The sequence below is a fragment of the Punica granatum genome, chromosome 3, assembly GCF_007655135.1.
Source record: "Punica granatum isolate Tunisia-2019 chromosome 3, ASM765513v2, whole genome shotgun sequence".
NCBI classification, from domain to species: domain Eukaryota; kingdom Viridiplantae; phylum Streptophyta; class Magnoliopsida; order Myrtales; family Lythraceae; genus Punica; species Punica granatum.
Genome location: NC_045129.1, coordinates 6,829,757 through 6,845,859, shown reverse-complemented (window position 1 = coordinate 6,845,859; position 16,103 = coordinate 6,829,757). Strand labels below are relative to the sequence as shown.

The following is a 16,103-nucleotide window of genomic DNA, read 5'->3' as shown; positions in this document are numbered from 1 at the left end:
CTTGCCATGGCGTCTCAAGATACTGATAGTAGAGAGCTCCATTCTTGGGCAAGATACTCTCACCTAAGATGCCAAATTTCACATTATCAGTGTGGTCTAACGTTATCTAACGTACAGACAACAGGGAATAGTCCGCAAAGCGCAGCTCAGGAAGCTTCCATAATTGCCAAGAATGATTGTTTTAGATTTCAAAAAATTCTTACCGAAGATTCGGACCCAAGAAGATACGTGGGAACGTATTTTCGCATGCGGCAGAAGCTAGAGATTAACATTTAACAATGCCCCTTGAAAATCTAATCTACACTGTCACGTTATGTCATCGGAAAATGAAACGCATATACCCGGAAAAGAAGGTAGATGGAATCGAGAAGCATGTTGGATTTTGCATGGGGATATTGAAGACTTACATGATCTTATATGTCTGTCATCGGATGTTCACTTGAGCGGGACATCCTAACAATTGGAAGGATGAAATAACTTTTAACCACGGAATATGGTGTAATGCAATCAGCAAACTTGTAATTTATTCGGATAAACTTTTCCTATAGTAAGTAGGGGTTTGATAAACTAAAATTAAGCCCAGCATATCACGGTCAATATGACACATGAACGGTATAACCCTTTTAATAATCTCTTAATTAATTAAGCGCTTCACGTGCCATTTAATAGTGCAGAAAGAAAATAAGATTCTTTTTAAGTAAAATGGTCCCCCAAAAAAAAAAAAAAGTTAGGCCGTATAGGTCCAGTGAGCGGAAGAAGGAAGGATTTATAAGTGTGCACTTCATGGCCTTTCTTCATGCTGCTTCCTCTCTCACCCAGTGATCACTGATAAATCATTCTTGGCGCTGTATATTATATATATAAGAAGCTACACATAAGAAGAGAGCTATTGCAGCAAGCGACAACACAACTCACAAACGGAGTTTATAAAAGAGACCGCCTGCTCGATACTGAGACGTCTCAACGCTCCTCTTCGGTTTCAAAAGTCACGAAACCAAGCACGGGAGAGATGGCTCTGAAGGTGCTGATCAACAGAAGGGCCATGGCGCTTTCAGCTCTTATGTTGGTGGCATCGGTACTGCTCCTCACGACTATGAGCAACGTAGCCGCTGCTGAGAGGCCGCTGATGGAGAAAGATCCCGAGCACTTCATGGGCCCAGAGACGGGCGAGCGAGGGATCCTAGGAAAAGTCATTAGATTCTTCTGGCAGAGCGGGAAGTCGTCATACGAGCCTGTTTGGCCTGTGAGTATAGAATAGTGTTTAGATTCTCTTAATATCTATACTGGATCGAAATGTTTCATGTAATATATTATTCCTATGGACATTTATGTGGAATGGACTGAATGCGTTTCGATGCAGGAGATGGAGTTTGGGTGGAGATTGGTGGTGGGATCGATAGTCGGGTTCTTCGGAGCTGCACTGGGGAGTGTTGGAGGGGTCGGAGGTGGTGGGATATTCGTTCCAATGCTCACTCTGATTATCGGCTTTGATCCAAAGTCATCCACTGCCATCTCCAAGTGTAAGTTATTGACTCTTTATTTCTTCCCTATGTTCATATGTAGCTTCGTGCATTTGTTGGACTCATAATATTTGTCGGATGAAGGCGCCAGATTAAGGTTCTCTTTGTATGTTGTTGGTGCAATATTGTTGCAGGCATGATTATGGGAGCAGCCGGCTCCACGGTGTACTATAACCTGAGGCTGAGGCACCCAACACTGGACATGCCCCTGATCGACTATGATTTGGCATTGCTCTTCCAGCCGATGCTCATGCTAGGCATCAGCATCGGTGTTGCCTTCAACGTCATGTTTGCTGATTGGATGGTTACGGTTTTACTCATCATCCTCTTCTTAGGTAACTAATCCAATGATGGCATGTCCATCTCATAAAAATACCAGACTACTGTCGAACTCTGCATATGCATCATGCTAATCGGGTTCTAGTTTCTCATCGAAGCTCGGTACTCCAATTAAAACCATTCTGGATATTGGCATACGATTGCTTGGAATCGAAATGATCTGAGAGCTTAACCTTGTCAGATGAACATGTAGAAATATACATATATTGTGTAATGGAATTCTATGGATGACTTGCTCATCCGTGCCTCCACTTCCGATTGCATCTACGAGCTGCCTAGTTAGCGAAACCCGCTCGCAAGTTTGATGTTTTGATGCAGTGCTATTGTCAACTGTGTTCTTCTGATCGAAACATAATGACGGATTTCATTTCGATAATTAATGTCAGGAACATCAACTAAAGCATTGTTCAAAGGCATAGACACATGGAAGAAGGAGACATTGATGAAAAAGGTCAGTCTCTTGTTTCCTGTTCTTCTTGATGCTCTTGTTAGTTCCATGAACTGAGTGGCTTAAGGTTCTTCTTCTCGAGTTTTGCAGGAAGCAGCCAAGCTGATAGAATCGGAATCGAAGCCCGAAGGTGAGTATAAAAATTTGAAATAAATAACCTCTGCAGTCAAAATGTTTGCATTAGACAGTCTTCCAGACAGCCCGATGATGCTGCTGCATTTGATTCATCAACGAAAGCACATACTGAAAATTAGAAAGAAAAGCCAAAATCATCCAGATGGCAAGCTTCAGTAATAGCAACCCTGGAAGTAAAATCCTGTTGTATTGATCGTACTAATCCAACATCTTAAACTGCAGATGGTTCTAAAGACGATTACAAACCGCTGCCTAGTGGTCCTTTAGTGGCCGTACACGAAGATGAAGTGAGTTCAAACTTCTCGGCTTATTGTCAAAGAAATCTGACAACATTTCCCCCCCTTGGATTCTCACTTAGATGTTTATTGTATTTCAGGTTCCTCTACTTCAGAACATCCACTGGAAGGAGCTCGGATTGCTTGTTTATGTATGGGTGGGTTTTCTCGTCGTTCAAATTGTCAAGGTAAACTTTCTGCTGCGAGATTCCCGGAAAACTTCCTTGAGACTCAACAAATTCGAACTTACTTGAGCCAAAATACCAAGTATAAATATACTAAAAGCGTAAAGACTCTGGTTTGAATTGATTGTGTAAATGCCCGGTTTTTCTGTTTTGATGAATTCCGATCTCTACCCAAAAAGTAAACATTGTCGTGGTTTTTATCTGTTGACCCGACTTTCAGGCCGTCTTCATTGTTCCGGAACATTATGGAAAACCGGAACTAAATTTGACGTTACTGATCTGAATGAGGACTAAATTTTTCTTTCATTTTGTGATTCTCTATGCAGCAATATACCCAGGACTGCTCCATCAGTTATTGGATTCTGAATTCGTTGCAGGTAATAAAACTTAACCATATTGTTATTGGATGATGCATTAAGTCGAAGAACAGAGACTAACTTGCTTCGCAAATTAACCTTGTTTCGCAGCTAAAAACTTGCCTTAGCCACTTATGCTATGAAAGAATGGAAATGAAATAGAACCAGTTATGACATGGTATTTAGTTGTCATTCTGTAGGTGCCAATTGCTGTCTCCGTTACATTGTACGAGGCAATATGCCTGTACAGGGGAACCCGAGTGATCGCATCCAAGGGAAAGGAGATCACGAATTGGAAGCTCCACATGATCTTCCTCTACTGCTCCTGTGGGATAATTGCCGGCATGGTAGGTGGGCTGCTCGGTCTCGGAGGCGGCTTCATCCTGGGGCCCCTTTTCCTCGAACTGGGAATTCCTCCACAGGTAAAATGAGTTTCAGCGAGACTAGCTAATCTTCCCATTAACATAAAACCTTAGCATATTTTCCGATAATGATCTTGCTATCAACAAACTAAGATATCTTCCGGTGGCAGGTGGCAAGTGCTACATCGACCTTCGCAATGACGTTCTCATCTTCGATGTCGGTCGTCCAGTACTACATCCTCAAGCGGTTTCCTGTCCCGTTTGGTACGTTTAGAGTGACCATTGAACCATAAACAGAGTACTGGTCGGAACAGAGGGAAAGAAATCAAAAAAGGTTTGCTGCCAAAAGTAACAATTTAAATTTCTTCCTGCTGCAGCGGCTTACTTCGTGTTGGTTGCAACCATGGCCGCATTCGCGGGACAGCACGTGGTGAGACGGATCATTGCTATACTAGGCAGGGCATCCATAATTATCTTCATACTCGCCTTGACCATCTTTGTGAGCGCCATCAGTCTAGGTACGAGCGTGAGCAGCATCGTCCTTGTCTCGAACCATTGAGGACATAACTAATGTGTAATTTCATTCCTCCTCCTTCAGTAATAAATGATCGAATATCTTGCAGGTGGGGTTGGAATCTCGGACATGGTTGAGAAGTTGGCAAACCATGAGTACATGGGATTCCAGAGCCTCTGCGGTCGGTCCTAAAGCATCTCGACCATATCCGTATCGTCGAAGTGCTCCTCCTCGGCTGAGCAGAATCTCTACCCGTATCAATCATTCGTCGATTTGTTGTTTCCTGTTGAATTATGTGATTTTACACGAGTTATAAGGATTTGTTGCACAACCTATTACGTGATTCATCGTGTTTTTTGGCATCTGATTAAGTTTTAAGCACTTACAACTTCTGTGTCAACTTTAGATCTCCTAAACAGCCACCTGGTCAAGAGTCATTGTCCAAAGAAAGAAAAGATACGAATAATAATTAAAGATTTCCAATTTTCGGAGTTTTTAGCTCTTATATCAGTATTTACCAGCACAGTAAATAAAAATAAAATAAAATAATACGAGCTTGTTCCAGTAGCAAATTAAGCTTTCTATGGACAGATCCACCCGCAATATTCAAATTCGAAAGTCAACGATAGTATTTGTGCCTTTGTAATATATAGAATGCATCTCGTAATCTCGTCGAAAAAAAATAAAAATAATGCATGCTGCCTATTGTGGAGTCGCCATGTGGCCGGACACTGAGGGCGCTCCTCCAAGCTCCAACCTCCACGTCCCACACCATCACCTCCCATACCAACCGCCGCGTGTTCCCGGCCGCCCTCTTACGTGTTACCCCGTTTCCGGACTCATGCTTTCTTCGACGCTCTATTTGGTTCTTCTTAGCATCTTCAATAAAATCTGTACAATAAGTCTATAAATTGGATCTTCTCTGAGAGGCTTGGAAACCAGTATGATGAACTTTGCCATCAGCAGAGCGGCAGCAAGAAACTACTACCCTTATCAGACTCTGCTGGCGCCCCCCACGGCCGGTCGGAGACCCGGCGGAGCAGTCAAGTTGAGGCGGTTGACTGTGGTGTCTAGCAGCTGCAAGACGGAGGACACATCCGGAGGCAACGACATGGACAAGGTCGATGACCAGGCGCCGAAAGTGAAGGATAAGTCAGTCGCCCGTATATACTCGTTTCTGTTCTTTTTTGATAACTTTGCCGGCTTTTTCCGGAGCAATTTCTGTGGAATTTCACTCCGTTTAGTTAATCCCGGAGTATGATCGGTCGATACGAGTTTTTCCAAGTTTTTCTGTTCTTGATATCAAAACCAAAGGAAGTTATGAGGCAGAAGGCGTGCTGATTGTTTTGAATATTTTCAGATAGGATGTCGTCTCGAGCGGCGGCATGTCGGGACCATAAATCCGACATGACAACAAATTATATAGTGAAAAAATACGCATGGCCTTTACATGATTCCTAGGATTCTTTGATTACCGAAGGGAAGGAAGTAGGAGTCCTTTAAATTGAGAAACCTCGGCTTGCAGTATCTTCGTGAGATAACTGCAATTAAATTGTTTTGTATGAATTCCTGGAAGGGATGCTATGGAACACTCATTTGGAGAGGGATACGCGACGAGGAGCGACGAGGAAGGGTTCGGGGGGATCTACGGAGGGAACCAGCCAGGTGAGATAAAGCATGCTAACGAGATCCACGAGGATCACCCCCTTTATGACAGGACGCAGGGGAGCGAAGTCAAGGAGAAGGAGAAGGCACGCCACCAGACTGGAGCCTAGTCGTAAGCGACTCTTAGTCGCATCTGCCTCTCCGATATGTCACCCGGCTTGCGGGTTCGAGCTTGGGATGCGGTGGATAGTGCAGTACCAAGTGCAGCCGTTTTCCTAAGTAGTTTACTGTTCTAGTGAGGTTCTACAATGAGGTGACGAGTCGTGCACAGTAACTCACTTTTGATTTGTCCTATTTGGTTGGGCAACACAAACTTAATGGAGTGTTAAAATATAGCATGTATGAAGATTTCCCTCCCTTCCAATTGCATCTTTCCTTCAATAGTAGTCCTGAGATTGATTGTCGTCGGCCTATATTTGAAGGTCAAAAGCTGTACCATTCGTCACTGCGGTGGGTGCCAATGTACCGGCAATATGAGCGCCGGGTACCGGAAATACAAGTGCTGATGCCCCGGCAATACTGTAATAAAATGTTATGCTTGTGTCATAATTTAAGAACGGTTTCGATTATCGGTGGTGTGTTAATTTAATTGTGCTATACTCTGTTTCTCTTTTCCAATCTGTTTTGTTAGATAAAAGAAAGTCTTATAATCATGAAAAAAATATATTAATAAATTCAAAGTTTCATTGGTAGTTTTATTTTTATACATATATACAAATTGATTATTTTATGCTATACTATCTATAATAATACGATTATGTGAAGGAGAAGCAAAGATTTGGTCTCACTTTCCCTTCCTTATATTTGATCATGCATTAGGAAAATATAAGAACCATTGAATTAAGGATGAAATTATAATGAAGAAATTATACATTTTTCGTATCATTTTATTAGCTATTAGAATTTTTATTTCATTGTACGATTCATGATTCTCATTTATAATCGAGAAAAAAAAATGACGAAATTTAGAAATACTAAAATTAAGTTCCCACTGTTCTATTTATTTTTCCAATTTTTCTCCTCCGCCATTCTTTTTATTTTGTTAATAATAATAACTGGCTAAGGCGTGCGATTGCTTTTAGGTTTGCCCAAACTCAAATTTTGCCGTAACAGTCTAAATAAAATTGACAATATTTTTCGCATTCAAAGGCCTATACTCGCCTTAATACAAAAGGGCTAAAAATTTGTTAGTAGAATCGGGACAGGGTTATTTAGTTTTATAACATTTTTAAAAATTACAACTGAAAAAAAAAAAAGTTTAACCAAACCGTAGGTTGCAAATATTTATTATTTTTGTTTTAAGATAACTCATGATTTGTCCGTTTTGTCAAATTTATCATATGCTTTTTTATTTGTCAAATCTATCCTTTGATTTACTTTTTGCATCAAATTTATCCCGACGTTATCTTTTTCGTCGACATCTAACGGCCGTGTTGACGTGGCACGTGGAGAGATAGTGGGTCACACTTGCCACGTAGGCGCCACCTCAGCACGGCCGTTAGATGTCGACGGAAAAAATAACGTCGAGATAAATTTAATACAAAAAGTAAATCATGGGATATGTTTGATAAAAATATATATACGATAGATTTGACAAAATTGATAAATTATGAACATTTTAAGTAACTACCCGTTAGAAAAACAGTTACGGCAGGTAACTTTTCCCTCGATAATAGTATCTGATAATACGATTGAAAATTATTCCGTCCCCGCGGGGAATCTCCTTACTGGCTTGGCGCAAAGCAAAGGGTGGCCAAAAACGACGTCACCTCCATCTTCTTCTTCGTTGTCGTCTCCTTCGCCATTGCAGCTCTATAATCACCTGCTCGTCGACGATCAGCTTCGGCCTCGGCATGTAGGTTCAACGGAGCTACAGAACAAGAAGCAGCAGCGAAGTAATCTCTCGTGAGGTGGAGAAAGAGATGGTGCACAGCGCCTACGATTCCTTCGAGCTCCTCACCGACTGCCCCGCCAAGATCGAGGCCATCGAGTCCTACGGCTCCAAGCTCCTCCTCGGCTGCTCCGACGGATCCCTCCGGATCTATGGCCCCGACTCCTCCCCGCCCTCCGACTTCCACCACCAGGGCTTCGACCTCCGCAGGGCCCCATACGTGCTCGAGAGGAACGTGACTGGCTTCTCCAAGAAGCCGCTGGTCTCCATGCAGGTGTTGGAGTCCAGGGAGCTGCTCCTCTCGCTCTCCGAGTCGATCGCCTTCCACAGGCTCCCCAATTTGGAGACCGTTGCCGTTCTCACGAAAGCGAAAGGCGCAAATGTGTACTCTTGGGACGACCGGAGAGGGTTCCTTTGCTTCGCGAGGCAGAAGAGGGTCTGTATCTTCAGGCACGATGGTAAATTCCGAAAATTTTGCATTAAAATTATCAAAATTTGATCTTTCTTAGAGCTCATTCGAAGAGGTTTTACATGCGTTACTACAAGTTTGAGCTTGTACGAATATGTGTTGATTGCCTCGGTTAATGGAATGCTGGGAACCGAGCTGTGATCATGGCCGTAACTGCAGAAAAGTTCCGAAATTTCATTCTCTTCTGAAGAATCTATTGTGCCAAAGCTAACTCTCTGAATTCCAAATGTTTGACTATGTTATTTGATGACGCAGGGGGAAGAGGATTTGTGGAAGTGAAAGAATTTGGGGTACCAGACATGGTGAAGTCGATGTCATGGTGTGGCGAAAACATTTGTTTGGGAATTAGGAGAGAGTACATGATCATGAACTCCACAAACGGTGCATTGTCCGAGGTATTTCCTTGTGGGAGGCTTGCTCCGCCTCTAGTGGTTTCACTTCCTACCGGTGAACTTATTCTTGGGAAGGTACTCGCTTCTCTGCTGACTCCACATGTGCCTGCATTTGTTTGTCCAATGCACTGGCATCTTATTTCCGGTTAGCTGATGAAACATTTATATTTACTTAAATGTGCTTCTTGCTGTATTTAGGATAATATTGGAGTTTTTGTGGACCAAACAGGGAAGCTCCTTCCAGAAGGCAGGATTTGTTGGTCAGAGGCTCCTCAAGAAGTCATCATTCAGAAGCCATATGCCATTGCTTTGCTCCCAAGATATGTTGAGGTGATGCGACCATTATCCGGGCGAAGACGCTACATCAGTTCTACAATAGTAGTTTGTGGGTCTTGTTATTCATTGAGATTTGTGTGTTGTTTGATTTCAGATTCGATCTCTTCGAGTTCCTTATCCCCTGATACAGACTGTCGTTCTTCGGAATGCTCGTCATCTTATTCAAAGCAGCAGTGCAGTAGTTGTTGCGTTGGATAACTCTATTTATGGACTCTTTCCAGTGCCCCTTGGTGCGCAGGTAATCAAGACACGTTAAATGATTACCTCTTTCTTTTTCCTCCCCCGAACTCCTGCTATTGTATGTCTTTCCCTATCGTATTGCTCTGCTGCTGTGCTTTGAATTGTGATGTGTATTGCTTATACCTAGATTAGCATACTATTTAGAACAACAGTAAGTGTTTTGTTTCATTGTTTCATGCAGATAGTACAGTTAACAGCATCTGGCAATTTTGAGGAAGCTTTGGCCTTGTGCAAGTTGCTTCCCCCAGAAGATGCAAGCCTTCGAGCTGCAAAGGAAGGATCGATTCATATAAGGTGTTTCTCTGTGAAGCTCAAAACCTGCAATTTTATCTTGATTAATGTTTGTCTACTTGGAGGTGATTTGAATTATGGGACCACATTTGAAATTCTAGGATTATTGAAATTGCAAGTCTGCTATAGTCTAGGTTTCCCATGTGGTGTTTTGCATCATTAAAACTAGATGAAATACCGTTTTATCTTAGATGAAATGATTATATATCGACATTCTGTAGGCGTACTCTTTAGCCTGTCAAGTTTTCCTTCTTGCCATTGGCCCGCAGTGCCCTGTCATTCGTTTCCTTCCCATGAGCTTATTTCGTCTTTTAGGATTCCCTGGCCTAATAATTTGAGAGCTGAAAGAAGTTGAGGATCTGGCTGCATGAATCCTATGTTCATATAGCCAATAAACGTACCGGTTGAGCATCTTTGCGGTGTTTATTTATTGCTTAAATGACAGGCTCATACTTGCTATGTGGTGTTACGTTCGTTCTCCACACCACATTCATTTTATGATTCATTTTGTGGAATGAGTTCAACAAATACCTTGGCAACCTTAACAAACTTACATACCAGAATTTCTGTAATGTGGCTAATAAACAAGGACCTATGCTGAGATGAAGGAAATTCTCTGTTGTTGTCGAGTTATTAACATGCAAATGCTGTTGTGATATGTGCATATGCATTGAACACGTTTTAATGATCTTATTAACAGATATGCGCACTATCTTTTTGAGAATGGAAGCTATGAGGAAGCAATGGAGCATTTCTTGGCATCCCAAGTAGATATTACTTACGTGCTCTCTCTCTATCCATCTATTGTCCTTCCCAAAACTGCTGTGATTCCAGAGCATGAGAAATTGATGGACATGTCTTGGGATGGTGCATACCTATCCAGGGGTTCATCAGGGATGTCTGATGACATGGAATCGCTTCCCACACATTTGCAAGAGTCTGAAGAGAATGCGGCACTTGAGACCATTAAAATGAACCACAACACTCTCATGGCTCTTATTAAGTTTCTACAGAAGAAGAGGTACAGCATAATTGATAAAGCCACTGCTGAGGGCACAGAAGAGGTTGTGTTGGATGCCGTGGGTGATAGTTTTGGCCCATATGACTCAAGTAGGTTTAAGAAATCAAATAAGGTACTCTTTGCATTCGAAGTATACGACGACCTGTAAAATTAGCCATGTCTATTTGCTGTATGAGCTTGTTCATTGTTGCCTTGTTCATATAACTCTTTATTTGATTTCTTTAGGGACGTGGAAGCACCCCTATCAGTTCTGGAGCGAGGGATATGGCAGCAATACTAGATACTGCACTACTCCAGTCTCTTCTTCTCACTGGGCAGTCTTCAGCTGCTTTAGAGTTACTAAAAGGTCTTAATTATTGCGACGTGAAAATATGTGAGGAGATTCTTCAGAAAAGAAATTTTTATGCTGCTGTTCTAGAGCTTTACAAGTGTAATTCAATGCACCGTGAAGCACTTAAAATGCTGCATCAGTTAGTGGAAGAATCAAAATCAAATGAATCACAAGGTGACCTCAACAAAAAATTTAAGCCCGAGTCCATGATTGAATATCTCAAGGTAATCTTTAGTTTTGCCGTCCTTTATTAAGTAAACAAGGTTTGGTTTTGAAACTTCCATATATGAATTTCTATGAATTATGAACATGAGATCATCCAAGATCTTGTCTGAACGACAAGCTGAGGAAGTTTATTTTCTGATAATCCTTTAAGATCTACATGATTTAGTTTTTAGATTGGTTTTACAAATAGAATTCTTAGTTAAAATGCTAGATCCTATATCTTGAAGTTCCGTTGAATTTGGTTTATCTCCTTTGCAGCCTCTGTGTGGGACCGATCCTATGCTTGTGCTGGAGTTTGCGATGCCTGTTCTTGAAAGCTGCCCTACTCAAACTATTGAGCTCTTTCTGTCTGGAAATATTCCAGCAGACTTGGTCAATTCTTATTTGAAGCAGCATGCCCCGAACATGCAGGCCACCTACTTGGAACTTATGCTTGCAATGAATGAAAATGGCATCTCTGGAAACCTTCAAAATGAAATGGTAATGATCTTTGCATCCTTTATCCTCAAGAGATAGCATTGCAAGTTTCAGTTGTGATAAGAGTTAAAATTCTGTTTAATTGCAGTGTGTCAGATAGTGGCTAGTCATTGCTGTTTGTGTTTAATTGTATTATCATGCATATATCTAGGTGCAAATCTATCTTTCCGAGGTCCTTGAATGGTATGCAGAACAAAGCGCTCAGAAGCAATGGGATGAGAAAGTCTACACTCCAACAAGGAAGAAGTTGCTTTCTGCTTTAGAGAGCATCTCAGGTTACAACCCTGAGGCACTGTTGAAACGGCTTCCGGCAGATGCTTTGTATGAAGAGCGAGCAATTTTGCTGGGTAAAATGAATCAACATGAGCTCGCCTTGTCTTTGTATGTTCATAAGGTACTTCTGACTCTATGTAATGAACAAACTTCCACTTACAGTGCTGTTAGCAGGTAAATTTTTACTGATGGACTAGCACGAAGTGATTTGTATTGGCTCATAATGAAACCTCACAGAGTGATTTATATTGGCTCATAATGAAACCTCTTGCTGTCCATTCTCAGTGGAATTATGAAATTTGTATTATTGGGGACTACAGACCAGACAAGGTAGACCTTATTAGTGCTTAATTGTAGCTTTGAGGAGCTTTACTTGATTCACTGGTTTACTGGCCTTAGCAACTGATATGTTTGTCAGATTTTTTTGTTTTTTCCCTTTTGCCGATTACTGATATTTCCAAAAGTTTAGTCTTTGGTAGAATGTATTGATATTGATAATGTAAAGCCCCATTTAACATTCTCTCCTGTGTGCAAGTCGGCATGTCCGATGTCCACAAAAAATTGGAAAGGCACATAGCAGAAGCTGACAAATAACTGAACCAAATAGAGTGCAAGGACTCAGTTTCCAACCCTATGCTCTTTTATCATTTGAAGTCATCTATTCTCCTAGGAGGTGTCAAGCATGGTCTCCTGGCATAAGCAGATGGAACCAAGTATAGCTTAATACTTGAAGTAGGTAGAATGAATGAACTAGTAATAGTTGTTTATTTAATTAACAGGTTTTTAAATATTCTTTCTTAGGTGAGAATGATGTATTTGGCTTGTAAACCTAAACATAGGTTTTGCTGCAATAGTTTCTGAGTAAATTCTTATCTTGGCTTTTTTTCCCCCTCCTTTTTTTCCTTTTTTCCACAGCTTCATGTTCCTGATCTGGCACTGTCCTATTGCGACCGTGTTTATGAGAGCACTCTGCACCAACCACAAGGAAGATCCGTAGGCAACATATATCTCACTCTTCTCCAAATATATCTAAATCCTAGGAGGACAACAAAAAATTTTGAAAAGAGAATTTCTAATTTAGTGACGTCTCCAAGCACCAGCATTCCTAGAGTTAGCTCGGGAAGTTCTGTTAAAGCTAAAGTAAGCCGTGCAGTGAAGAAAATTGCTGCAATAGAGGGTGCAGAGGATATGAAAATAATCACGAGTGGAACTGACAGTGGCAGAAGTGATGGTGATGCTGATGAATCCAGTGAAGAAGGAGGTTCCACTATCATTCTTGATGAAGTTCTTGATCTGTTGAGCAAACGCTGGGATCGAATCAATGGAGCTCAAGCTCTAAGGCTCTTACCCAGAGAGACTAAACTGCAGGTACTCGCAGTGCCTTATCACTTGATCTAGTTAAAAAATCTCAGGAGTTATGTTTTGAGAACAGCTAAAATATGTTCAGATGAAATCAAATTCTACTCAGTGTTTGACTATTATGGAACCTTTTACAGTTAGGTTCTACATCCATTAACATCTAACAAGAATATGAAGACTGCCTGTATCCAGTATGAATATGCCCTTATCCAGAAGATTGTAGCTAAGAAAAATGTCCATTATATGCATTTTATATTTAAAATTCTGATATGAGTTTATACATCTTCAATTCGAACAATCTTCTACTTGAATGAATTTTATTATCCGCATTATTTATTAAATGTTTATGCTGTAATTTTGTTGGAAGTTTGTGAAGTATATACTCTCTTTTCTCCTGCAGAACTTGCTTCCCTTTCTCGGGCCCCTCGTTAGAAAGTCCCGCGAAGCTTACAGGAACTACTCTGTCATTAAGAGTTTGAGGCAGAGTGAGAACCTCCAGGTATATTTTATGCTAGGATGCTTTAGAGATTGTCCATTATTTCGTTTCCAGCTCTGTTTTTGTCCTTTCCTCAACTTATTTCTCAGCTGGTTAGGTATTCTACGGTCAAGCAGAATTTTCTATCCATCTATTTGTTTATTTCCTGATAGAATGTATCTACTGCATCAACAGGTGAAAGATGAACTCTACTCACAGAGGAAAGCTGTGGTGAAGATCACGAGCGATACTATGTGCTCAATCTGCAACAAGAAGATTGGCACGAGTGTCTTTGCAGTCTATCCAAATGGCAAGACACTCGTACACTTTGTTTGCTTCAGGGACTCTCAAAGCATGAAGGCCGTGGCCAAAGGCTCACCACTACGGAGGCGTTAGATCCTTCACCTTGAGGGTTGTGATTTAGGCAGTTCAATGTATGCCACAAATCCACCATGAAATTAGCTTGCGAGGGTATGATACTCGCAAGCATATTATGATCATTTAAGTGGCATCGCAGTTAGAATCCCATGCTACTGCTAAGGGCAGAATAGAAAAACGCAGCAAGGAAGCCAGAGGTAGGGGCGATTTCGGTCGTCACAGCAACCCTGTAAACTTATTTATGTCGACTCTGTCAAGTGGAGTACTGGATTTTGTTCGAATTCGTGTTGAGTGCAAATAGGATTGGTTGTGGGTATGGGGCTTTCCTCAGGTTCTCTGGTATTTGCGGCGTTCTTGTTTCTTGGGTGGAAAGGGGCAGAGTAACAGGTGCTTGTGGAGTTGAGAGTGTGATTTTTGATCATCTGTATATCGACTTGGGATTGGTCTCATGAGATCATGTTGTATTTTGCAGCGCCTTAACTTATATGAACTGATCCGATTTGAGGCAGGCAGGTATTGCAAAGAAACTGTTCTTGTGTAAATTAAGATCGAAACAGAACAGCCAAAGAAGTTTCACAGTTGCAATGTTCTGTTTTCAATTACAAGTGGGAATACAATCCCCTGTTATTTTGTCAGTTCGTCTCATTATGAGTAATGTTGTTTGTGAATGCAGATTAATTTGATAGCAAACGTTGCATGAAGATTTCCCAGGGTCGTTGAGCCTTCATAAATCATAATCGATTTGAGTCGAAACGGGAGATCGTAGTCATTTTCGATCAGATGTAACATGTCTCTGAACCAGGTCAAGAACTTCGTTCGTACGCACAACATACCACAACAATGTTACGACAGAAGTTACTGTAAATTCAAGCAAAAGGATTCCCGAAAAGGGACCGTTGAATTCCGAAGCACCTCCTGAAATAGTCAGTTGGCTGTACTGCCGTTGATGCCCTTATGGCGCCACTCAAAACGGTAAACAGCAACTCCCATCCTCTGCCCGGGACAGGGCTTATCGGAATGGACCACCTCGACATCGAATATCTTCCTGGCCTTCTTGAAGAATGCCGACTCCTTCTTCCACCGCCGCATATGAGCCATCACGAACACCATCTTCTTCCTCCTCCTCTCCTCAGCGACTCCTTCGAACAACAGCTTCAGTGTCTTGAGAAGAGGATCGTAGAGATAGTCATAGTACACTACGTCGGATCCTAATACGAGATCAAATTCATTTCCTATCAGCTCCACGTCCTCCGCCTCACCCCACCGGAGAGTTGCCACTCGGACAGTGCCTCCGGTCGCGGCCAGGATGGAGGCATTGGCCTCGGCATTGAAATGTAGGTTCGGCAGGACGTGTGGGAGGTCAGTGACGGTAACGTCGGCTCCGAGAGCCACAGCAGCAGCAATTCCAACAAGGCCGGTGCCGGATCCGAGCTCCAGGATGCGAAGCCGTCCCAGGTCACCAGCTGCGGCAATGGTGGCGGAGAGAGGTCCAGCGGCGGAGTCGTCGAGGACGGAGACGAACGTGGTGGCGGCAGGCCAGAGCTGGAAGGATAGGCCCTGGGACCGGAGCTGACGGATGGCGACCGTCGAGTTGACCGAGCGCAGGAAGTGATGGTCCACCTGGTGACCCTCTGCTACGGGTTGAGGTTGCGTCGAGAGGAGCGGCGATGCATCCGCTTCCTGCTCCTCGTCGTCTCCAGGAAAGAGAAGCTTCAGAGGATCTGTTGCGTCGTCTTGCTCGTCGAGAGGAGGAGTGGCCATTCCAACGGTCGTCGCCGCCGCCCAACGAGAGCTATGGCGGATGGCGCAGGGTTTAACGTTGGAAGTCTTTTGCTTATTACATATTAGTCCTCACTCTAGTTGGAAATGAGAGAGGAGCCCCTTAGTTCCGTTAATTGCAAGAAAGTCCCCGTTCTTTTGAGTCTTCAAAAGTAGCTCTCGCTCTTTCTTTTCCCACGCTAAGTCAAATAGTTAATCGAATCCCACTGGTGTCTCTTTCTAGTTATTCAATGGAGCAAGTAACGATAAGTTCCGGTTTGTTGCGCGCCGCTCCTCACAGAGCTCTATGCCGACTGTGGAGCATCCCCGGGAGCTGGATTCTAGAGGATGGCAGAACGCAACTTTCATGATGCACAACGGACGATTA

The 16,103-nt window shown here is 42.4% G+C and overlaps 4 protein-coding genes across 5 annotated transcripts; 3 read left to right on the top strand and 1 right to left on the bottom strand.

Annotated features, from left to right (window-relative positions):
• The first annotated feature begins 795 nt into the window (after positions 1-795).
• Positions 796-4,617, top strand: LOC116201820 (sulfite exporter TauE/SafE family protein 3-like). Its single transcript, XM_031533238.1, has 12 exons — positions 796-1,243; positions 1,361-1,520; positions 1,655-1,855; positions 2,246-2,310; positions 2,398-2,437; positions 2,665-2,729; positions 2,819-2,905; positions 3,229-3,279; positions 3,459-3,680; positions 3,791-3,884; positions 3,998-4,138; positions 4,244-4,617. The coding sequence occupies exons 1-12, from the start codon at positions 1,010-1,012 to the stop codon at positions 4,324-4,326; spliced, it is 1,443 nt and encodes a 480-aa protein (XP_031389098.1). The 5' UTR covers positions 796-1,009; the 3' UTR covers positions 4,327-4,617.
• Positions 4,618-5,011: 394 nt separating this feature from the next.
• On the top strand, positions 5,012-6,368 carry LOC116201821. Its single transcript, XM_031533239.1, has 2 exons — positions 5,012-5,286; positions 5,711-6,368. The coding sequence occupies exons 1-2, from the start codon at positions 5,078-5,080 to the stop codon at positions 5,907-5,909; spliced, it is 408 nt and encodes a 135-aa protein (XP_031389099.1). The 5' UTR covers positions 5,012-5,077; the 3' UTR covers positions 5,910-6,368.
• Positions 6,369-7,502: 1,134 nt separating this feature from the next.
• LOC116201612 (vacuolar sorting protein 39) lies at positions 7,503-14,592 on the top strand. Of its 2 annotated transcripts, none has more exons than XM_031532892.1 (12): positions 7,503-8,148; positions 8,415-8,696; positions 8,781-8,881; positions 8,982-9,125; positions 9,309-9,421; positions 10,119-10,551; positions 10,665-10,994; positions 11,254-11,475; positions 11,624-11,866; positions 12,661-13,113; positions 13,505-13,603; positions 13,775-14,592. In XM_031532892.1, the coding sequence occupies exons 1-12, from the start codon at positions 7,722-7,724 to the stop codon at positions 13,973-13,975; spliced, it is 3,048 nt and encodes a 1,015-aa protein (XP_031388752.1). In that variant the 5' UTR covers positions 7,503-7,721; the 3' UTR covers positions 13,976-14,592. The 2 variants fall into 2 exon arrangements, with proteins under 2 accessions (XP_031388752.1, XP_031388753.1); XM_031532893.1 differs by having other exon boundaries at positions 7,722-8,148; positions 8,415-8,626; positions 8,750-8,881; positions 13,775-13,975.
• Positions 14,593-14,673: 81 nt separating this feature from the next.
• Positions 14,674-15,883, bottom strand: LOC116201614 (protein N-lysine methyltransferase METTL21A). Its single transcript, XM_031532895.1, has one exon. The coding sequence runs from the start codon at positions 15,716-15,718 to the stop codon at positions 14,882-14,884; it is 837 nt and encodes a 278-aa protein (XP_031388755.1). The 5' UTR covers positions 15,719-15,883; the 3' UTR covers positions 14,674-14,881.
• Positions 15,884-16,103: the final 220 nt, after the last annotated feature.